Below are 25,102 nucleotides of genomic sequence, written 5' to 3' on the forward strand. Positions count from 1 at the left end.
ACGGCGGTAACAGTTTACAACAACGTTCATTAATATTCGCTAACAAATAGTATGTGACCCTGGACCACAAAACCAGTAATAAGCAGCACGGGTATATTTGTAGCAATAGCCAAATATACATTGTATGGGTCAAAATTAAAGATTTTTCTTTTATGCCAAAAATCATTAGGATATTAAGTACAGATCATGTTCTATGAAGATATTTTGTACATTTCCTACCGTAAATATATCAAAATTTATTAATTTTTGATGAGTAATAATAGTAATATTAAATTTATTTCGGTAACATTTTATTTTAAGGTGTCCATAATACAGAGTAATTACCTAGTTAAGTACTTAGTAGTAGCCCTTGTACTTACATGAAATAAAATGTACTTACCATGTAACTAAGTTATGGAACAGCCTGTACTTACAGTTTGTAATTATGTAGATGTAATAAGCAGCTAGTTACACATATGTAACAGACCGAGTCTGTTACACAGCTACTTATGTAACCAAAAGATTGTTACATATGTGTTGCAGACTTTATACAACGTAATTATTAATGTAAGTACACAGCCATAAGCTACTTAAAATAAAGTGTATCAAGATTGTACTTAAGTGTACTTCATGTGTATCTGTACACCTTATCCATCTGCACCTTAGTTTGATTTAACCCACCAGTGCACAGCTTAAATACATGTAATACCTTTCTAATTACATTAAAATTACAGAATATTACACAGGCATAAGCTACTTAAAATAAAGTGCATCAAGATTGTACTTAAGTGTACAAGTAGCTGTGTAACAGACTCGGCCTGTTACATATGTGTAACAGTAGCTGCCTATTACATCTACATAATTACAAAACTTAGTTACTTGGTAAGTACATTTTATTTCATGTAAGTACAACGGCTACTACTAAGTACTTAATTAGTTAATTACTCTGTATTATGACACCTTAAAATAAAGTGTTACCTTTATTTCTATCATAACAACTCTCAGAAGATTTTAGCATTAATGGATATGACAATGTTAATGTATTTGGTCTTGGTGGAATAGATGCGCTGCTGCTGCTGAATTGCTGCTGCTGTTGGTTATTGCTGTAGTTGTAGATTATTGCTGATGCTGCAAGCAAGTACAGGAACTTGCTACTGCCAGTGCATATGGCGATACAGTGCTGTCAGCATTTAAGACATACTGCTGCTGAACAAATAGCATATAAAATAAGCCATAGCAGATCTATACAGGTGGAGCTGGGGAAGGTGGAGGTTTCAGAGGAACTCTGAAAGCGTGCTGCAGAATACTCAGGTGAATGCTAACCAACCATTTAAATGTAAAGCAGTAAGCTCACTGGCTGCATATGCAACATGAACCAATCAGCTTGTGTCAATTAATTTAACACTGTGAATATCATCAGTTACGTTAAGAATCCATCAGCCTGTGCCATCTAGAGTTTCATGAAAGAACTTGGCATTTAAAAAAAAAATATATATATATATATATATATATATATATACACAGTGGGGCAAAAAAGTATTTAGTCAGCCACCAATTGTGCAAGTTCTCCCACTTAAAAAGATGAGAGAGGCCTGTAATTTTCATCATAGGTATACCTCAACTATGAGAGACAAAATGAGAAAAAAAAAATCATGTGGAAAATAAGTATTTGGTCAATAACAAAATTTAATCTCAATACTTTGTTATATACCCTTTGTTGGCAATGACAGAGGTCAAATGTTTTCTGTAAGTCTTCACAAGGTTTTCACACACTGTTGCTGGTATTTTGGCCCATTCCTCCATGCAGATCTCCTCTAGAGCAGTAATGTTTTGGGGCTGTCGCTGGGCAACACAGACTTTCAACTCCCTCCAAAGATTTTCGATGGGGTTGAGATCTGGAGACTGGCTAGGCCACTCCGGGACCTTGAAATGCTTCTTACGAAGCCACTCCTTCGTTGCCCGGGCGGTGTGTTTGGGATCATTGTCATGCTGAAAGACCCAGCCACGTTTCATCTTCAATGCCCTTGCTGATGGAAGGAGGTTTTCACTCAAAATCTCACGATACATGGCCCCATTCATTCTTTCATTTACACGGATCAGTCGTCCTGGTCCCTTTGCAGAAAAACAGCCCCAAAGCATGATGTTTCCACCCCCATGCTTCACAGTAGGTATGGTGTTCTTTGGATGCAACTCAGCATTCTTTCTCCTCCAAACACAAGTTGAGTTTTTACCAAAAAGTTCTATTTTGGTTTCATCTGACCATATGACATTCTCCCAATCCTCTTCTGGATCATCCAAATGCTCTCTAGCAAACTTCAGACGGGCCGGACATGTACTGGCTTCAGCAGGGGGACACGTCTGGCACTGCAGGATTTGAGTCCCTGGCGGCGCAGTGTGTTACTGATGGTAGCCTTTGTTACTTTGGTCCCAGCTCTCTGCAGGTCATTCACTAGGTCCCCGTGTGGTTCTGGGATTTTTGCTCACAGTTCTTGTGATCATTTTGACCCCACGGGTGAGATCTTGTGGAGCCCCAGATCGAGGGAGATTATCAGTGGTCTTGTCTGTCTTCCATTTTCTAATAATTGCTCCCACAGTTGATTTCTTCACACCAAGCTGCTTACCTATTGCAGATTCAGTCTTCCCAGCCTGGTGCAGGTCTACAATTTTGTTTCTGGTGTCCTTTGACAGCTCTTTGGTCTTGGCCATGGTGGAGTTTGGAGTTGGACTGTTTGAGGTTGTGGACAGGTGTCTTTTATACTGATAACGAGTTCAAACAGATGCCATTAATACAGGTAACGAGTGGAGGACAGAGGAGCCTCTTAAAGAAGAAGTTACAGGTCTGTGAGAGCCAGAAATCTTGCTTGTTTGTAGGTGACCAAATCCTTATTTTACCGAGGAATTTACCAATTAATTCTTTAAAAATCCTACAATGTGATTTCCTGTTTTTTTTTTTTCCTCATTTTATCTCTCATAGTTGAGGTATACCTATGATGAAAATTACAGGCCACTCTCATCTTTTTAAGTGGGAGAACTTGCACAATTGGTGGCTGACTAAATACTTTTTAGTATTTAGTCCCCCCCCCCCCCATAGCTGTGGTTACTTGTTTTGAGTCTTGTGGTTGACCTCTTTTGACTTCTCATGATATCAGTAAAGAAGTAAATTAATAATGCAAATGGTCTACTCTGTTTATACCACAGTTAGAATTGAGTCTTCATGTCCAGTGCATGCTGGTGCAATGCTACTGCACTGAGATTTACTGCAGCACAAGAGCAATAATGCAGGTGTGAAATCATCTCACATCCATGATGAACCTGTGCATTATTTAAAAGCTGAAACAAATAAAGAACACGAAAGGAAGCTCAGACTGCACACGCCGGAGAGATCCGAGCACAATAACAACATCAACAGCGTTTGGTCTGTAGCCACATGAGTGAAACCTCATTTCGAAAGAGCAAAATACTGTGATTTCATCATTCTGTTCTTGCATTGCCTCGATTTCAAAAGAGCAGACAGGAATGAATCCAACTTTAAGGATCCAACTTTTTGAAACACGTCTTCGTCTCAAACACTGTCCCGTAGCTGGAGAAAAGAAACAGACTTTAACATCGAACCTCCATTTAGACAGCGATTGGCTTTAAAGAATGATTAAATTAAGTATTTATGCATGAATGAGTGTCAGAGTGAAAGAATAAGTTAGAACAATGATACTACTTAATGTATGTCACTGTCCACCAGGATTATTTTCATGAATTGTTCATGGGTCACTCTGAAACAGGAGCATTTCACATTTCAAAAAGGTGATTAATAAGGAGTTAAATGCATTTCTTCATAATCGAAAAGAATATTCTACAAGACAAAAGGAATTGCTATAATTATCAATATAATGTTAATAAATTGCAATAATTATCAAAAGTGAAATGAATAAATAATTATCAAAAATATGACAAAATAATATTTCATACATATATACCAGTGTTATTTTAGTATAATTGAAATAATATTAGTTTTTGTTAAAATTTTGTTTTTTGTTTTCAATTGTAGTTTTAGCATTTTTTCATCGTTTTTATTATTTTGTTGTGTTTTTGTCATTTTAATTCGTTTTTATTATGCCCATATAGTTTTTAATTTTTCTTCAGTTTTAGTTTTAGTTATTTTAGTACAAGTTAAACTAAATTTAAATGAGAAATGTTGCACTGGCAACTAGATTAAATAAAATAATTTGTTTTTCATATTTCACTTAAAGTTTAAGTTAGTTATTTTAGAAACAAAAGTAATAAATATAATATTTAACTGTAATAACAACAATAGCAAAAATAATAATGATTTTATATATATATATATATATATATATATATATATATATATATATATATATAGCATTGTTTTAAATAATCCATTGACTGATCATTGTCATGAAAACAGGGTCAAAAAATAATTATGAGAACCCTACAAACGCATCAAACAAATTAAATAAATTAACAAAGTTACTAGATATTCGGGTATTTAGGGAAATGCCTGTAACAGCCCATAGTAAAAATCCTCCAAGTCATTACTTACTCATATGTTAATGAGGAACACAAAAGGACCCATTTGCTAGAATGGCCCTCATGGGCCCCAAGCTCTTTGTTGACGTAATTCAGAGGCCTAGGATTGTCCCATCCTGTCCTGGGGTCAATGTACCAGCTGTCTTCAGGTGTGAAACAGACTCCAGACGAGCTCCTGTGATAAAGCAGGGTCAGGGTTCACCATACATGTCAAATAAACTTCACTGCATGCTTTCACCTGTGCCATCCATTCATTGTGGTGGGAAAAAAACAAGAAATGCTTTATGATCGATTACCTGTGCTGTCTCCATTTCACCTGATGAAGTAATCCTTCAGTTCTGCTATCGAAGAAGGGGTTTGGTTCACATATCTCCAGGTACGGACCTCAGCAGGGGTGATCGGGTCCAAACTATCAGAACAGACTTTACAGTCCCAGACAACAGGGTTTCTAGTTTCAAGAACGCCTTTGAAAGATCCTATTGCTCATTCAGCGTGTCATTTTTAAAAGTTTGTAAAACCCTTTTGTATCTAAGGAACCATAATAATTCTCAGAGAAAAGGCGATTTATTGGTTTACGTGGTTCGCTTTGATTCTAAGTCAGTATTTTTGCTGTAGTAATCAACATCCCGCTATGATTCATCACGACTCTTCATCCGAGGCCAGAAGAAGTTTCTCAAGAGCAATATTCATCCATCCATCCAGCCGAAATGTATTCGATTTCCTGTTATTTAGGACTGTGCTTTTAGGATTCTGTCATTTTTATTAGCATCAAACTCAAAGCCCAGAACACTGAGAAAAGCCCTCTTGCAAAAACACATCAATATTCGTCATGACATTAGGAAAAGAGTCTAAATGTAGTTGGCCCCAAAGACAAAATCTGCCCTGAGATTTGTGCTAAAGGTTTAACAGGAAAATAAGAAGGCATAAAACATGTTTTTTTTTTCTCTCTCTCTCTCTTTTTTGAAGCACAAAGCTGAATTGTCAACACTTGCATGTAAATGGAGACTCTCGGGGGCCGTTCGAGCAGGAAACGTTCTTGCGTTTTGTCTGCACTGTTTTCTGTACCCATACATCAGATGGATCTCTTTGGCCATTGCATCTTATGAACTAGGGAATGCATATATAACCTTTGAAACATTTTGATTTAATAAGTCAGTTAAATAAAATTAAATTTAAAAAAGGAATTAAAAAAATAACTTTTTAAAAAAATTTGTTTTAACTTGATGTTCTAAAATAGTTAAAACTGAAATTAAAATGAATAAAAATAGTCATATTAAAAAATAGTAATGTCAAAAACAGTAAAAATGACTAAAAATTACATAAAAACTAATTCAGAATATTATAGTAAAAACTGCAAAATGACACTGGCATGAATGTTTGTTTTTAAGATGCTGAGTCAAGTTAAAAAGTCAAAATGCAGGGATTTTTAGTTTATGCAAAGTTAATAATTATTGTTAATTAAAATGTAAATTAAAAAAATTATAAATTATAAAAAATAAAAACAATCAAAATAAAACAGATACAAAAAAAGATTAAATATTTTAGCCTATTTGTGACCCTGGACCACAAAACCAGTCTTAAGTCGCTGGGGTATATTTGTAGCAATAGCCAAAAATACACTGTATGGGTCAAAATTACAGATTTTTCCTTTATGCCAAAAATCATTAGTATATTAAGAAAGATCATGTTCCATGAAGATATTTTGTAAATTTCGTACAATAAATGTATCAAAACTTTGATTAGTAATATGCATTGCTAAGAACTTCATTTGGACAACTTTAAAGGCGATATTCTCAATATTTAGATTTTATGCAAATTTAGTCCGATCCTAACAAACCATACATCAATGGAAAGCTTATTTATTCAGCTTTCAGATGATGTATAAATCTGAATTTTGAAAAATTGACACTTAAGACTGGTTTTGTGGTCCAGGGTCACATTTGTTTAGTTTCATAACTGTCAGTCATTAGAGAACTGTGTTGTTAAATTATTAAAATATCAGGGGGACTTCAAGCAATTATAGATTTACTATTTATAATATATAACATTTATAATATTTTAGATCAAACAGGTTCAGTTTACAAACAAAGTTTGTGAATCTCAGGCATAAAACATCAAAAAACAGTCTGTAAAGCCAGCATATGTCATATTTATAGCTATTTACCTGAATAGCATCTTCTAAAATACTAGCGCACCCTTGAGTAACCTGTAAATGCAAATATAACATAAACAGACAATTGTATTTGTACCAAAGACTTCAGCAACGGCTTTAGATATGCAAAGACACTCACATTATCACTGTAAAAAACTTAAAATTTTAAGGCAACCAGCTTCAGCAAATTTTTGAGTTTTCTCAACTTATTTTTGTAGGAGATTTTTGAGTTCTCTCAACTTTTTGTTGTATAAACTTAAACAACAAGTTGAGAAAACTCAAAAATCTGCTTAAGCTGGTTGCCTTAAAGCGGTCATATGATGCAATTTCAAGTCTTCCTTTCTCTTTGGAGTGTTACAAGCTGTTTGTGCATAGATAAGATCCCTGAAGTTGCAAAGACTAAAGTCTCAAAACCAAAGAGATATTCTTTATCAAATTTAAGACTGGTCCACGCCCCCCTAAAACGGCTAATTTAAACACGCCCCCACGTCTATGTCAAGATGTGGAAATATTTGCGTAATGCCGCCCAAATGTTCACGCAAAGAAAGAAGGCGTGGTTTCAGTACCGCAGTAGTGTTGATGCAGTAATGTCAGGGAGACGCTGTGTGTTTCTATGTGAAAGCAAAAGCACTTTATTTGGCCTTCCAAAAGTACATGCATTTAGGAATCATTACGATTACTTACAACAGAACAGCAATGCATTTTATGGACGACCATTTCGTGAAACTAGGAGAGGAGGTAATTCTGACTTTACTATGACAATCTGGCGCTTCTGAATCAGTGACTGTAAGTATGTTTTGTTATTAGTTTAATTATTTGCTATTGACTGTTCAAATGCGGAGTTTTGCGTGTTGTGTGTGTGTGTGGAGTCAGCTGTCTTAATCGCGGCTTGTGTGCAAACACATACCAGCTTCATCACTGTGTCTGCACGCACTCTGTTCCCCTTTTGGGACTGAACTGATGGTAAAACTAAGGACAGTATTAACTGTATTTACATTTATTTTGAAAGATGAAGCTGGCGATTATGGAAAGGGGTGCTACATTTCTGACGGTACTGCTTGCGGTATTCTGCCAATCACAATGCACTGGGTCAGTTGGCCAATCAGAGCAGACTGTGCTTGTCGGAAGGCGGGACTTCGTAGAAAACGACACCTTTCAGAGAGGCGGGGCATAGAGGACCTACACTAATGTACAGTATTTGAAAAATAAGGTGTTTTTTGAACATTAAAACATGTCAACATATTCTGTTACACCAAATACATAAAATAATGATCTTTAAAAAAGCATCATATGACCCCTTTAAACGTTTAAGTTCTCTCAACTTTTGATTTTTTACAGCACTGTAAAAAAAAAAAAAAGAAGTTGAGCAAACTTAAAAAGTTTAAGGAAACCAGCTTCAGCAGATTTTTGAGGTTTCTCAACCACAACAAAAATTTGAGAAAACTCAAAAATCTGAAAAATAAGCTTTTTAGTCCTATTTGAGCCTTAGAAACAAAATTTATAGAACAGTTGTCAGATTTCATTGGCGATTTCAAATATGAAATTTAATAGTAAGTTTGCTGCATTGCTTTGGCGAATTTGATGTTTCCCCATTCAAAGAAATAAAAGCTGTTACTTGCATGACTGAAATAGTGTTACGAAGATGGCCGCTGAGTGAAATGACTTGCCTTACAGGGACTTACAGGGATACTTTGTCCTTGGTTGGGCATTTGCACTTACATTTCTGGCCTAAAATACATCATCTTATCACACAAAGAAAGCTACATTACTGCACTCCACATCTTCTGGCCCAATCTTTTGATTTTAAAGTGTAATAGTTAAAATACCAAACACAACAACAGGATATAATATAAAGTCTGTCAAATCAAGTTTTATTTCAAGGCTTCAGTTTATAACTCGACTATTGCACAGTCATGTCCCGTCTAAGCAGGCACATGTGGGACAGTCTTGGCTCATTCGGAGAGAGGACAAAAGCCTCTTTCACCCCGCGCAAGCACTCGGCTCCATTAGTGATGCATTCCTATTCAGACGAGGTCAAATTCCTTTTGCTCCCGGCTAATGGCTCGGAGAGACACGGACTGAGGAAGGCTACTGATGTCATAATGAGCCCGCAGAACCTACGACTTCAAGGCTGAGAGCGAGATCAGGTCCTTCATGTTATAAGAATGTCTTCAAATGTTGGATTTTAGGCTTTTAGTGATGAGGACCGGAGCCGTGTGCTCTTTTATATCGTGTCTCTTACATAATATATGACAGGGATAGAGGCACTGAAAGGGCCAACTATCCATCTATATGGCAACTGTAGCATCTCTAAGAAGCCAAAAGACTCTCCTGATGTCCTGTGTCTGCCATGTGATACTGCTGAGAATCTGTAGGACTGAAAAATGCAAGGTTTCCATAAACATATGAAGAAGCTGTTTTCAACATTGATAATAATCAGAGCAAATCAACATATTAGAAGGATCATGTGACACTGAAGACTGGAGTAATGATGCTGAAAATTCAGCTTTGTATCACAGGAATAAATTACATGTTAAAATATATTCAAATGGAAAACTGTTATTTTAAATTGTAATACTATTTCACATTTTTTACTGTTTTTACTGTATTTTTGAGCAAATAAATGCAGCCTAGCTGAACATAAGAGACTTAACATTAAAAAACCTTAATTATTTCAAACTTTTGACCAGTAATGTATGTATAGAGAGAGAAGATGTAATCCAGAGCCAAAGAAATGAGGCTGCAGTCCATGTTTAAGGCACATTCATTCTGAAAGGAACTATTCCATAACATTTATAACTAATGTCATGTCATATTTTTCAAGGGCCGGCATGAGAACTGTGGAGTGAGAAGAAACACGAGTCCAAGGCGGTGTCAGTGATTTCCTCCCCTCTGCAAAATCTGCTCTAGAAGTTTCTGCAAAAAAATAAATAAATAAAAAGCCTTTGGTCAGTTTTATTCCAAACGTCCATCATTTGTGGTCAGCAAGAGTTGGACACACCAAATGTTTTTGTCAAAACACATCATAATTAATACTAGATGTCTGGGTGATTCTTTTATCCCATAGGGTGCTTTAAAGAGCAAATGCTGCACAAAAAAAAAACATCATTGTAGCTTTAAGGAAGAGATTGAACGTAGCTTTAAACATCTACCGTTTCCCATGAGTGTTAAAAATTTTCTCTATGGCATGTTCCCCACCAAGACTTTCCCTTCTGTAACATATGTGTTGAATAGTTTACTCAAAAATGAAAATTTGCTGAAAATGTATGCATACACACCCTCAGGCCATCCAAGATGTAGATGAGTGTTTCTTCATCAGATTTGGAGAAATGTAGCATTCAATCACTTTCTCAACAATGGATCCTCTGCAGTGAATGGGTGCCATCAGAATGAGAGTCCAAACAGCTGATAAAAACATCACAATAATCCACAAGTAATTCTCACTACTCTAGTCCATCAATTGAACGAAGCCAAAATCTGTGTCTTTGTAATAAGCAAATTCGTCATTAAGACGTTTTTAAATTCAAACTAACTTCCAGCTAAAATATGAGTCCTCTATCTGTAATATTGCTTTCTTCAGTGAAAAAGTCACCTGGTCTGAATCAGGACAGAAATCTGCACAAATCAAGCAAAAACAGTCCAGAACAGCTCTACAACATAGGATTGACCTTTTCACTGGAGGAAGCATTATTATGGATTATGGACTATTTAACTGGAAGCAACAGTTTGAAGTTAAAAACATCTTGATAGATTTGTTTATTACAAACACGCAAATTTTCACAATTTTCACAAGATGTTAATTGATGGACTGGAGTGGTGTGGGTTATTGTGATGTTTTTAATCAGCTGTTCGGACTCTTATTCTGACGGCACCCATTCACTGCAGATGATCCATTGGTGAGCAAGAGATGCAATGCTACATTTCTACAAATCTGTTCCCATAAAGAAACGAACTCATGGCCTGAGGGCGAGTACATTTTCCAAATGCACTTGATCAAGGACAGGATCAGATTTTCCAGGATGTGAGATGAATGTTCATCTCAACAGACGTATGTTGAAAAATCGCCCAGAAAAAGAGAGAGAGAAACAGAGAGGAAATATTGGAAAAATGTCCAGCCTCATGACAGACACACACACATTTACTGGCTGGCAGTGATTTTACTGTCTATATTGTATGTATATGTGTGTGTGTTATCATGTGCATGTGCAGTGGTTTCATTGGCAGTGGATGGGTGTTCATTCCTGTGAACAGTGGCTCTATACACACACAGCACAATGAAGCTCTTTACAGCACTGCCAACCAGAGAGCATTCAAAACACACACACACACACACATTTGCACACAGAATATTTTCCTATTATTCATCTCTCACATGCACACCTTCATATACACACCACCACCACCATTATCATCAATAACTGAATGTATCAATACATAATGATGTTAGAACATGAACTACTATATAAATAAACGATGAAAGTTCAGCCGTGTTCAGAAGAGCATACTATCAAAACTAATCTTATGATGAAACTGATAAAAGAGTTTATGATGAAACTGTTGAAAGTGTTGCCATACGACAAAAATACCTGAGCAGAATACATGTACATTTCTGTGCATATATGAGTAGGTTGGAGTAAGTCAAGTCTCAGTTTCAGATAGTCTCTGGTGATTTTCTGAGCAACCTACAATGATATTCTGGCCTATAGTGACATCTGGTGGCCAGAAACTCTGACATGTACACTGATTGAGGTCACTGTACCATTATAAAGTCAAATATATATTTTATATATGTAATATTTTAAATATAAAGTAACATTATATACAATCAAAATATATATTTTTAACAATAGGGTCCATCAGTATTTATCAGATTTTATTAATTGTTGTTTTATTTTTGTTTTTGTTTTTTTACTTCAAAGAATATCTTGGTATTACAGTACCATGCTATTCAGAATCAGAATCAGAATGAGCTTTATTGCCAGGTATGTTTACACATGCGAGGAATTAGTTTTAGTGACAGTGCGACACTGTGGAGCTTCTGTCACTAAAACAAATTCCTATTTATTAAATATTGAGCAGTTAGACTCGGAATCGAGTATTTGGAATCATCTATGAGCTGTAACATATACACACACACACACACACACACCTGGCTCAGTTTCATCTCTGGTATGATTCACCTTAATCTAATGCCCACAGGTTTTAATTAACCCCAGGATGTCGCCAGAAAAATCACACTTTAATGCGGTGTCAGTAGAAGTCTGACACAGCTCACCCCTCTCAGCATAATTACACACGCCAGACACAGGTCAGTCTCCCATTAATGCTCACAACACTGGACTCTGACCCTGACGGATTTGGGTTTCAGGTCTGCTCTTGAGCCTTCAGAAAACTGAGAGACTTTCAAAATAGTGTCAGGCCATTGTGTGTGGAGAACACCGTTTATAACCAAACAACATTAAACTGGCGTTTCCCAAACTGGGGTGCATCAGTTGATGAAAAGCTAACACAACTGAATCACAAAAATATAAAATTACAATTTTAAATCATTTAAAACGTAATAAAATTAATAAAATAATTTTAAATAAAAATAAAACACTTTAAATATTATACAAATTTTATATAATATTGGATTAATAATATTTTATTTGTTTTCCTGCATGTCATGCAATCATTAACCGATATCAGAGAATTGTCAATATGCAGATGTGTTATAATATTAAAACAGTAAAATGTCAGAGGTACTTCAAGGAAATATTTTAGGTCAAAGTGGTTTAGCTGAGAAAAGTTTGGGATCTATCCATCTATTCAAGTACATTCAAAGTTTTTGTCCTAACAGGCATCAACTGTGACAAACAACATAACATTGTTTTTATTATTATCTATTATTCTATTATTATCATTAACAAAAACATTTTTTTGTTAATGGAAATGAAGCTGAAAGCTGATATATACCTATTTATGAATTTTTTTTTTTTCCAGATTGCTCTAAACAGACCAACTTTTTTTTTTTATTACAAATGAATCAAAACTGAAATACAACTAAAATTGAAATAAAAATAAGTTAAACCTATTATTTAAAATGTAAAAAATACATTCAAATAAATGACTTATTTGCTTTAATTTAAAAACAAATAACAAAAGCACATAATTACTAAAGATGACAACTAAAATATAAAAAAGGCTAATGCAAAATGTTAATAAGAACTATACTAGTATATAAGTAATACTAAAATAACATTGCTGTGACATCACTTTGTAGCTCCACCCATTGCTAAATCTTATTGGGTTAAAATCTATATCTATATCTATATATATATCTATATATCTATAGTGGGGCAAAAAAGTATTTAGTCAGCCACCAATTGTACAAGTTCTCCCACTTAAAAAGATGAGAGAGGCCTGTAATTTTCATCATAGGTATACCTCAACTATGAGAGACAAAATGAGAAAAAAAAAATCCAGAAAATCACATTGTAGGATTTTTAAAGAATTTATTGGTAAATTCCTCGGTAAAATAAGTATTTGGTCACCTACAAACAAGCAAGATTTCTGGCTCTCACAGACCTGTAACTTCTTCTTTAAGAGGCTCCTCTGTCCTCCACTCGTTACCTGTATTAATGGCATCTGTTTGAACTCGTTATCAGTATAAAAGACACCTGTCCACAACCTCAAACAGTCCAACTCCAAACTCCACCATGGCCAAGACCAAAGAGCTGTCAAAGGACACCAGAAACAAAATTGTAGACCTGCACCAGGCTGGGAAAACTGAATCTGCAATAGGTAAGCAGCTTGGTGTGAAGAAATCAACTGTGGGAGCAATTATTAGAAAATGGAAGACATACAAGACCACTGATAATCTCCTCGATCTGGGGCTCCACGCAAGATCTCACCCGTGGGGTCAAAATGATCACAAGAACTGTGAGCAAAAATCCCAGAACCACACGGGGACCTAGTGAATGACCTGCAGAGAGCTGGGACCAAAGTAACAAAGGCTACCATCAGTAACACACTGCGCCGCCAGGGACTCAAATCCTGCAGTGCCAGACGTGTCCCCTGCTTAAGCCAGTACATGTCCGGCCCGTCTGAAGTTTGCTAGAGAGCATTTGGATGATCCAGAAGAGGATTGGGAGAATGTCATATGGTCAGATGAAACCAAAATAGAACTTTTGGTAAAACTCAACTTGTCGTGTTTGGAGGAGAAAGAATGCTGAGTTGCATCCAAAGAACACCATACCTACTGTGAAGCATGGGGTGGAAACATCATGCTTTGGGGCTGTTTTTCTGCAAAGGGACCAGGACGACTGATCCGTGTAAACGAAAGAATGAATGGGGCCATGTATCGTGAGATTTTGAGTGAAAACCTCCTTCCATCAGCAAGGGCATTGAAGATGAAACGTGGCTGGGTCTTTCAGCATGACAATGATCCCAAACACACCGCCCGGCAACGAAGGAGTGGCTTCAGAAGAAGCATTTCAAGGTCCTGGAGTGGCTCAGCCAGTCTCCAGATCTCAACCCCATCGAAAATCTTTGGAGGAGTTGAAAGTCCGTGTTGCCCAGCGACAGCCCCAAAACATTACTGCTCTAGAGGAGATCTGCATGGAGGAATGGGCCAAAATACCAGCAACAGTGTGTGAAAACCTTGTGAAGACTTACAGAAAACATTTGACCTCTGTCATTGCCAGCAAAGGGTATATAACAAAGTATTGAGATGAAATTTTGTTATTGACAAAATACTTATTTTCCACCATAATTTGCAAATAAATTCTTTAAAAATCCTACAATGTGATTTTCTGGATTTTTTTTTCTCATTTTGTCTCTCATAGTTGAGGTATACCTATGATGAAAATTACAGGCCTCTCTCATCTTTTTAAGTGGAAGAACTTGCACAATTGGTGGCTGACTAAATACTTTTTTGCCCCACTATATATACACCACAAATAATAACATAAACAAATGCTGGTCAAAAGCTGACAATCAAAAGCATCATTCTGAGCAGAGCTGATTGTTACCAGTCGGTGTGATGTGTGTGAATGTGAAGACAGGCCTAGAAATGTGTTTCCTGACGGAAAAATTGTTAAATATCACTCTCCGCTCTCTGCATCAGGGACCTATATTTAGAGAGAGTAAGAGGTGTTTAGGAACAAAATACATCAGCCAAAATCAATTCCCACTGCTTAAGGGGCGGAACGTATTTAGAGAAGGCTTCCTCCTCTGGTCCTATTGCATTAGGGGAATTTTCTTAAGATAACCGAACACTTCGCGACGGCGTATTGGAAAAGCTTCACTTTCAGGATTAATGCTGAGAATTAATCTAATTCGTTGAACCAGGTAACGGCGACCCAAAAATTAAATCCCTCCCACCTGTGCTGTAATGATTACTGATCTGAGATCAGTCTTCACTACTAACTCCTCTAACCTGCTCTCAGATCAGTCCTACATGTCTGCAAACAATACGTATACCTTTTTAAAGAGCTCTGCCCGCAGCCTGTTGGTCCGAGACGCCAGTTTTCTTTTCTCTTCTTCTTTTTTCCTCTTTTCTTCCTCTCTCCTCTTCCTCACCTCAGGCAGCTGGTTATAACTCCTGTCAACCAAAGCTCATAGTTAGCATGCGTGACATATTACCTGCATTGACTCAGAGCAAATGGAACTGAAAAGACAGTGTTGCAGAAGAAGTGCATGCAAAAGTCACTGCAATGAGGCCAGGGTGTTGCTGTGGGGTTGCTAGGGTGTTTTGAGTGGTTTTCAGAAAGTTTTTGAGGTCTTCTGGGTGTTGCTAGGGTGTTGTTGGGTGTTCTGTGGGGTTGCTAGGGTGTTTCAAGTGATTTTCAGAATGTTTGGTGGTGTTCTGTTTGGTTGCTAGGGTGTTTTGAGTGGTTTTCAGAATGTTTTTGAGGTCTTCTGGGTGTTGCTAGGGTGTTGTTGGGGTGTTCTGTGGGGTTGCTAGGGTGTTTCAAGTGATTTTCAGAATGTTTTTTGGGGTGTTCTGGTTGGTTGCTAGGGTGTTTTGAGTGGTTTTCAGAATATCTTTGGGGTGTTCTGTTTGGTTGCTAGGGTGTTTTGAGTTTTTTTTCTGAATGTTTTTGAGGTCTTCTGGGTGTTGCTAGGGTGTTTCAAATGATTTTCAGAATGTTTTTGGGGTGTTCTGGTTGGTTGCTAGGGTGTTTTGAGTGGTTTTCAGAATGTTTTTGAGGTCTTCTGGGTGTTGCGAGGGTGTTGTTGGGGTGTTCTGTGGGGTTGCTAGGGTGTTTCAAGTGATTTTCAGAATGTTTTGGGGGGTGTTCTGGTTGGTTGCTAGGGTGTTTTGAGCGGTTTTCAGAATGTTTTTGAGGTCTTCTGGGTGTTGCTAGGGTATAGTTGGGGTGTTCTGTGTGGTTGCTTGGGTGTTTCAAGTTATTTTCAGAATGTTTTGGGGTGTTCCGGGTGTTGCAAGGGTGTTTCAAGTGATTTTCCAGGGGGTGTGGCTGGATCTAGATCCAACTCCTCCCACCTTACATTTACCTAAACCTACCGTCTCCACCCTCTGATCCCTAAACCCGCCCATCCCCACCCCTAAACCTACCCTCTCCACTCCCTAGATGTGGATCCAACCCCACCCCCCTGGATCTTTGTTCTGCAGTGAGGGGCTACTGATTGTGGTGGAACGGTTCTCAGTAAAAAAACAAAACAAAACAAAACAAAAAAAAAAAACACATAACACAATCTCCACACACGGTTCGGCAGGCACTATAGGACAACTTGTTCAACTTAAATCTGACAATCTGACACGTAAAACAAACAGGGTTCAGCTAATGTATGTTTCTGTTGATGGATGCACATTCTGGCTTCCTAATACAACAACAGCGATGAAAGAAAAAAGAAAAAACATAAACAAACCATTCACTCTTGTTCAATGCGAATGTCGTATGCTTGAATAGGAGCAGTCATTTATTCCGTCATCGTGCTAATAGCGCGTGTGCACAAGTGAGACCTGAACAGCACACATTGATATCTGTGTTTAAACAAAAATTTAGTCTTGCCAGTTTAAACATTTAAGAGCCAGGGCCCGGTTGCATAAAGCACCTTAAGTGTAATTTTCCCTTAAGATCGCCCTTAAGTTTCCCTTACAATTAAGGGCGTTGCATAAAATATACCTTAAATGGTACTTAAGAGTTTCTTTAGGTGAAACGTCATAAACCCTTAGAATTTCTCTTAAGTGTCCCTTAAAGCCCATTAAGTGTTGCATAAAGCCCCTTAACTGTCATTTTCCTAAGTATAACGCAAGGTATGGAAAATGTCACCTTAAGTGTTACACAGCGAGCAGATTCAATCCCAAAGTCTTCTACAAGACACAATCGGCCACTTTATAACAGATTTAGGCATTTATTCACATTAATCAAATTACATACAACTAATAGCTCAAACGTGAGTGCGTCATGCGAGAACACATATATTCTGTAATATTTTATTCCTGTATTATCCTACATATTACCTGGGAGATGACTTGAAAAACACACATACAAAATATATTTTCGCAATCGTGTGTTTATTGTGTTTACATTTCTGCTTTTAGCTTAAAGGTCCCGTGACATGCTGCTTTTTGGATGCTTTTATATAGGCCTAAGTGGTCCCTAATACTGTATCTGAGGTCTGTTTCCCGAAATTCAGCCTTGGTGCAGAATTTCAGCCACTATGAGCCAGTCCCACAATGAGCTTTCCTTAGGACGTGTGGGGCAAAGTGGAGGGTGGGGGTGTGACCTTAACCAGCTTGCCATAGACACTCAGTCATTCAAGCTTTTCAGTTTGACCCAGAATCTGATCCGGATGGAGAAGTACCGGATGAAGTAGTTGCAACTCAGCGGCTACAACAGGACGTCTCCGAATGGTTAGTTTAAAATATTGTGTCTGGATACGGTACTTTAGTTGGTTTGTTTATGTATGCTGTTACAGTTATTATCATGTAGCTAATGCTAGCCATAGGCTCGGATGAAGGAACTAAAAAAATACTTTGGTGTTCATTTGTACATCCAAAACACTGAGCAACTGCCATGCTTCGCTCCTTTGCAAGCCATGATGTCTCTCTCGAAAAAAAAAAAAAAAAATTGCGCTCACCTCGCACGGTAGTAGCTCGTTTTCTCATGGGCCGGCAAAGCAGAGAAAGGGGAGGTAACCTTTCCCCATATGACGACATAAAGGGAAGATTCCAGATTGGGCCATCTGAGCTTTCATTTTCTCAAAGGCCAAGCAGGATACCCAGGGCTCTTGTCCCTTTGCATTTAAATATAGATTTATTCACATTAGTCCCTGAAAATGTTATGTTTTTGTGAAAACTTACACCGCTGCATTAACAAATAACGTGTCCATGGCAACAGTAGATTTTTTTAAAGGCAAAACCTGGGTCGCTGTTGTGAAATACTTAACGGTTTCCCTTAACTAAGGGAATGGTTTAAGGGATTGTATGCAACACCCTCAAGTCATTCCCTTAGATAAGGGGAAATCACGCCTTAAGTGTCATACCTAAGGGAAAAACTTAAGGTGCTTTATGCAACTGGGCCCAGAGGACACGAGCTCGAACGCGCGCGCATTGAGAAGATTTGTGCGTGCGCTCATCCGAAGCGCTCAAACCCGCGCCCCTCGCGCAAATATTAAGCTCTCTGAAGTATTGTGTTTGAATAGACAAATTCACACAAAAATTATGTCAAAATGGATGTCTTAGTAAATAACCTATAGCAGACATAGCCGGCTGAACGTACTGTATCAGTGCACTGGATCAGTGTCTTAATCATACAGCAACAACAAGGAAATCACTCACTGCTCTTGATTGAATAGCTTTTGTAACTTTAATAAAGATTAATTTTTAATTTATACAGTAAAATATGCAATGCTATTTTTCATTTGATTACTTTAAAAACTATTAGACCTACCTAAAAAAAAACAACCTGAAAATCACTTTTATATTATTTGTATATTTACTCTATTGTATTTATTTGTGCTGTTGCTTGTAAGCTAGATAGATTATTCTTATTTTCTTTATTTTTATTTGACATTATAGTTTTTCCCCAAACAGCACATACCTAACCATACCGAAACCGTGATACAAACTGAACCGTGAGTAAGTTGAACCATTCCACCCATAGTGGCTATGGTGTTTCAAGGGGTTTTCAGAATGTTTTTGGGGTTTTCTGGGTGATGTTGGGGTGTTCTGTGTGGTTGCTAGGGTGTTTCGAGGGGTTTTCAGAATGTTTTGGGGTGTTATAGGTGTTGCTAGGGTGTTGCAAGGGTGTTCTGTGTGGTTGCTAAGGTGTTTTGAGTGCTTTTCAGAAAGTTTTTAGGGTGTTCTGGGTTTTGCTATGGTGTTGTTGGGGTGTTCTGTGTGGTTGCTAGGGTGTTTAGAGTGGTTTTCAGAATGTTATGGGGTGTTATGGGTGTTGTTGGGGTGTTCTGTGTGGTTGCTAGGGTGTTTAGAGTGGTTTTCAGAGTGTTATGGGTGTTGCTATGGTGTTGTTGGGGTGCTCTGTGTGGTTGCTAGGGTGTTTTGAGTGGTTTTCAGAATATTTCTGAGGCCTTCTGAGTGATTTCTTGGATATTTTGGGTGATTGCTACTGGTATTTTCTTACTGGCAATGTAACTAAAATAAAAAAAGTCTCTCTGAGAGTCTGGTTTCTCTTTCTATAAACTTTTATTTTAAAAATAAAAAACAAAAAGCAAAGATTTCATCAAAAGAAAAAGAATGTATCATATTTCTGTTGATCTCTTGTGAGTTCAGAATACATCAGAGTCAGAATTAAGAAACAAACATTGAATATTTACACTGTTATCTGACATAACTGGCCGTGATATTCAGTCATACACCACATTGGCGGCTTAAATCAAACTTCTGAACACGGCACTCATTCGTGCAGAATCCATCCAGCCGTGCATCAGGGAGCTTTAATTCGGAAGCACAGTGAGACCAGATCTAATCGGATGAGGTTTCATTCAGCGGCAGCAAAACAAACAAGCTGTGAAAAGCACAATCAGGGCGACAAAACCCTGCGGCCGCACAGACACACACAACACCTTTAATACAGATAGAACTGATACACCTGTGTGTGTGTGTGTGTGTGTGTGTGTGTGTGAGAGAGAAAGACAAACAAAGCAGAAAAGGTGTTTCTCAAAACAGGAACTGGCAAGTTCTTTACCTCTTGGACCGCAGCTGTAGACTCCTTCCCGTGATGCTTTTGTCTTTGGATTTCACAAGGCTTTCTGCAGAACAAACACACACACAATAAATGGGGTTTCTGCATAGGTAAACTCTAATTTGATGACAAAATTATACTGAAGAAACAGTAGAATCTATGATTAAATGTTGGTCGAACATTAACTTGTTATGGATCCCCAAAAATGTATTATTAGTCTACAATCAAGTCTCATTTTGATACATTACAAGCAAGCCTTCTGTTTACAATATGTCCTCTGCAGTGAAATACAGGAATAATCAGGCCCACATTGAATTTATGCATGCAAAAAGCGCCACAGATTTCCGACAGCTGTTATTTAAGCTATACACATACCTTTGCATGTTTATGTAATATTTTGTCTAATTTGATTATGCATTCAGCTGTCCATGTTTACAGTCATTCAGATTCTGTCTGTGCACCACATTAAACAACAAGAAGCCATGTATTGCAGTGATTTCATCACAATTAAGAACTCTTAAACCAGCCTAATGTGGTTTGATGTTCTCAAACTGGTTTGTGCACAGGAAGAGAAACTACAGCAGCTAGACATACAGCTAAACCACTTGGGTTGGTTTAAGCAGATTTTTTCTCCATTAACTGTGATAAAATCAGTGTCGGGTACAACCCGAGTGGATGGAAGCTCTAAAAGCAGCTAAAAAATTATATATATATATATATATATATATATATATATATATATATATATATATATATATATATATATATATATATATATATATATATATAAATAATAATAATAATAATAATAATAATAATATGATGCAACAAAATGGAAAAATTAGTTACATTGTTTTAGATTTGGTATATATTTTAGATTTTAAATAATAATAATAATAATAATAATAATAATATAGCAAATATATATATATACAAACATTTGTATGTTTATCTATACTTTACTACTACTACTACTACTACTAATAATAATAATAATATGATTAACCTTTTTTTTTAAATGTGTGCATTAAATTTTTATATATTTGGTATATAATACATTTGAATATATAATTTTATATTTTTAATAATAATAAAACAACAGCTAACTACCAATATATATTTATATATATATATATATATATATATATTATTTGAAAACAAAATTGTATCTTTTGTTTGCAATGATGATAATAATAATAATAATAACAACAACATTAAACATGACTCATCAAATACAGGTGCATCACAAATTAGAATGTCGTGGAAAAGTTAATTTATTTCAGTAATTCAACTCAAATTGTGAAACTCGTGTATTAAATAAATTCAGTGCACACAGACTGAAGTAGTTTAAGTCTTTGGTTCTTTTAATTGTGATGATTTTGGCTCATATTTAACAAAAACCCACCAATTCACTATCTCAACAAATTAGAATACTTCATAAGACCAATAAAAAAAAAATGTTTTGTGAATTGTTGGCCTTCTGGAAAGTATGTTCATTTACTGTATATGTACTCAATGCTTGGTAGGGGCTCCTTTTGCTTTAATTACTGCCTCAATTCAGCTTGGCATGGAGGTGATCAGTTTGTGGCACTGCTGAGGTGGTATGGAAGCCCAGGTTTCTTTGACAGTGGCCTTCAGCTCATCTGCATTTTTTGGTCTCTTGTTTCTCATTGATTCTCTATGGGGTTCAGGTCTGGTGAGTTTGCTGGCCAGTCAAGCACACCAACACCATGGTCATTTAACCAACTTTTGGCAGTGTGGGCAGGTGCCAAGTCCTGCTGGAAAATGAAATCAGCATCTTTAAAAGGACGGTCAGCGAAGGAAGCATGAAGTGCTCCAAAATGTCTTGGTAAACGGGTGCAGTGACTTTGGTTTTCAAAAAACACAATGGACCAACACCAGCAGATGACATTGCACCCCAAATCATCACAGACTGTGGAAACTTAACACTGGACTTCAAGCAACTTGGGCTATGAGCTTCTCCACCCTTCCTCCAGACTCTAGGACCTTGGTTTCCAAATGAAATACAAAACTTGCTCTCATCTGAAAAGAGGACTTTGGACCACTGGGCAACAGTCCAGTTCTTCTTCTCCTTATCCCAGGTAAGACGCCTCTGACGTTGTCTGTGGTTCAGGAGTGGCTTAACAAGAGGAATACGACAACTGTAGCCAAATTCCTCGACACGTCTGTGTGTGGTGGCTCTTGATGCCTTGACCCCAGCCTCAGTCCATTCCTTCACAATTAAAAGAACCAAAGACTTAAACTACTTCAGTCTGTGTGCATTGAATTTATTTAATACACGAGTTTCACAATTTTAGTTGAATTACTGAAATAAATGAACTTTTCCACAAACTTTATTGAGATGCACCTGTAAATTCAGAGTCAGTAATGTGATTTATAATATTGCTAAAACACCTAAAGCAAGTCTAATGTTAGTGATGCAGTTTTAACAGTGTTCAGATGGGGGCGATATTTCCTGTCTTTTAACAGCCACTGATATTCTCTCCAGTGTTCTGAACAATCCCTGCTCTCATGTCAGATGCTGATTTGATACACAGAGTCTGTCTGATTATTGAGGGCATGAAAGTGTTGTTCATTCCGACTGCGTCTGAACGTGTATGAATATCTTGATGCTGATAGCGTGTGCTGCACACCTCCGCTCTCGGGTGTCTGCGGTGAGCTGTAGGAGTTCTGCCTCTCCTGCGACCTCCTCTCCAGGGCTCGAAGTCTGGCCTGTGAGCGCTGGATGAAATCAGGCCGTCTGATCGCTAAAGCCTCCTGCACACACAGAGCACACACTTTCATTAAAGGACCAAAAGAACCATTCAATTCAAAGTTGAAATCAAGATGTTCAAAGCTGCATTAAAATCACAAATCAGTAAAATCACTAAAATCATTAATGAGATCTTTGACATTTATTTATCTTTTGACAATTATTTCTGCTAGACACTATAACAGATATCTATCTATCTATCTATCTATCTATCTATCTATCTATCTATCTATCTAATCCAAAACACAGCTCTCAGTTTAAGATGGATGAGCAAAAACTTTTTTCCTAGGAAAAAAATAAAATTCACATTTTTACTAAAATACTATAAGTATTTTTTATTATTAAATATACATTTATAAAATAATTTTTAAAATACAAAAATTGTATGTTGTAAGGAAAGAGAGATTAACAAATAGAAAAAAAAACATGATCTTCTTTTTTTTAATCCAAAAAAAACTAAACAAAAACAAAAAAGCTCTGGATGAGCAATAACTTTCTCCTGGTAAAGTACAAGTAAAAAATAACTACAAATTATATATATATATATATATATACAGTATATACACGGCTTTGATAATAAGTCATCCCATCTTTAGAATTCTGCAAATGATAATTAAAAAAAAAAAAAAAAAAAACTCCTGAAATGGCTTTTTTTATTCTAAAAATAGTTTATTTTAGAGGTAGGGTTATAGTTTTAGTTCTACTGTAATTACAAATTGTTTTATTTGTAGACATCTATTGTATGTCCTCATTTAGATAGCCAGTAAATTAACTTCATTATTTTGGTGCAGAAGCACCTGCAAGCAACAGAAGAGAGAAGAGTAACTCACGCTAAGTGACAGTGGAACTAAAGCAGTTTCAGAAAGGTCATTTTGGGACTCCAATGGGACAAAATCCACACATTGATCTGCTGGACATGTTTTGTTCTTTCCATCAGCACCAGCAGCCTCTTCTTTGAGCTCTCCGTGTTCATTTTGCCCTCTATCCTCTGTTAAACACACTGTTAAAGAGGAACAATATTCAGTCCTGAAACAACAGCTCTTGTATCTGTGTGTTGAGATGCACTAATACCAACATGACCAGAGTGTAAAGACATCAATGTCTCTCTGCTGTCTATATAAAATCTCCTCATCCTGCTAAATGTCAGTGTGTTTCAAGTGAAGTTTGTGTTTGAGGAAGCCAAAGGTCAGAAGAGATCAGGTGTACCTGCCGTTGCTGTGTGGGATGTAGTTCGTCTCTGCTGGGCCTGCAGCTTTATGTTGGCGATAACCGCAGCGGCGTTCAGGGCCAGGACGGCGTCTGCACTCAGATCAGCCAAGTTATCTGAAAACAAAGAGACTGTGCATCATCCAAAGTCTCGGCTAGGCCTGAAACACACTGCACACAAGTAGCAAAAAAGCAAACGCTTCTGGCTATGCAAGCGGGATTTTGTTGCTGCATTCAGAAATGTAAGTAATGCAAGTACGCTACGTTCCGTGGCAGAATGATATATAGTTCTGTTTGGCCAAAACCACTGTTAGTTAAAGTACTGACATACTCGCAATGTTAAACTAGAGAATGTAGAGAGTGCATTTGCAATGCATTTAGGTCTGCATTAACATATTTGCGTGCAATATATTTTTGGTCTATGGACAGCTACAGCAAATACTGGAGTAAGGAGTTCCAACAAACTCATTTTCTATTATATTATATTATATTTAATAAATAAAAATTAAAAACAAATCTGTATATAGTTGTATAAAAGGTTAATCTCTCCTTTCTTGCAATGTTCAGATGTTGTGTTCAATCTTTAAAAAAAAATAAAATTTGGAATAATAAATTAATAATAATATAATGTTTTCTAGATAACATAGATAGATACTTTACTAAAAATTAAGGATTTTAGTAAAGTAAGGGTTTTAAAAATGTACATAATGATCCCTATGAAATGGACTTAATTATAAAATATAATACATGTAATAAATTAAATATAAATAAATATTTATATTGGCATTTTCTAAAACAAAATAAAAAATATTTTAAAAATGTCATCTGGAAAACATTATACTATTATTTATATATATATATATATATATATATATATATATTTATATTATGCTATTTAATATACATTTATTTATAAAATTATTATTATTATTTATAAAATTATTTTTCAGATACAAAGATTGAACAAAAAGTACATAGGAAGGAAGGAAGGATGGATGGATGGATAAATCAATAAGGGTCTGAAACAAAAATACAACTAAATAAATAATTTTCAGTCTTTAGAATTCTGTAAAAACATTTTACACTTTTTTTTTTTTCATCCTGAAATGCAAAATTTCAGGGGGGAAATTACTTTAAAATGTCCTAAAAACTAAAAATCATTGTAAAGTATAAGCAGTAAGTGGTATTTTTTTTTTACATGTAAAAATTCGAAATGTTTTACTTTTAGAGGTCGAGTTAGTCTGAAGTAATTCTAAGTGACTTTATTTCAAACAGTAGTCATCTATGCAT

The 25,102-nt window shown here is 36.4% G+C and overlaps 1 protein-coding gene and 1 long non-coding RNA gene across 6 annotated transcripts in view; one reads left to right on the forward strand and one right to left on the reverse strand.

The window, feature by feature from the left end:
- The first annotated feature begins 7,061 nt into the window (after nt 1-7,061).
- Nucleotides 7,062-9,620, forward strand: LOC131550818 (uncharacterized). Of its 2 annotated transcripts, none has more exons than XR_009273631.1 (3): nt 7,062-7,462; nt 7,686-7,865; nt 9,501-9,620. It is a non-coding gene; the product is annotated as an uncharacterized LOC131550818 (long non-coding RNA). The 2 variants fall into 2 exon arrangements; XR_009273632.1 differs by having other exon boundaries at nt 7,062-7,414.
- c12h10orf90 (chromosome 12 C10orf90 homolog) overlaps nt 7,892-25,102 on the reverse strand; it is a 29,442-nt gene continuing 12,231 nt past the window's right edge. For 2 of the 4 annotated variants that reach the window (XM_058793235.1, XM_058793234.1), the window contains exons 6-11: nt 23,813-23,929; nt 23,437-23,606; nt 22,488-22,611; nt 19,837-19,900; nt 15,140-15,260; nt 7,897-9,592 (exon numbers count right to left, since the gene is read on the reverse strand). In XM_058793235.1, the coding sequence (XP_058649218.1) occupies nt 9,551-9,592; nt 15,140-15,260; nt 19,837-19,900; nt 22,488-22,611; nt 23,437-23,606; nt 23,813-23,929 (638 nt within the window). In that variant the 3' untranslated portion in view covers nt 7,897-9,550. Of the gene's footprint in view, nt 9,593-15,139; nt 15,261-19,836; nt 19,901-22,487; nt 22,612-23,436; nt 23,607-23,812; nt 23,930-25,102 lie in introns of all 4 variants that reach the window. The other 2 variants (XM_058793238.1, XM_058793237.1) reach the window with 2 other exon arrangements.

The sequence above is a fragment of the Onychostoma macrolepis genome, chromosome 12, assembly GCF_012432095.1.
Source record: "Onychostoma macrolepis isolate SWU-2019 chromosome 12, ASM1243209v1, whole genome shotgun sequence".
NCBI classification, from domain to species: Eukaryota; Metazoa; Chordata; class Actinopteri; order Cypriniformes; family Cyprinidae; genus Onychostoma; species Onychostoma macrolepis.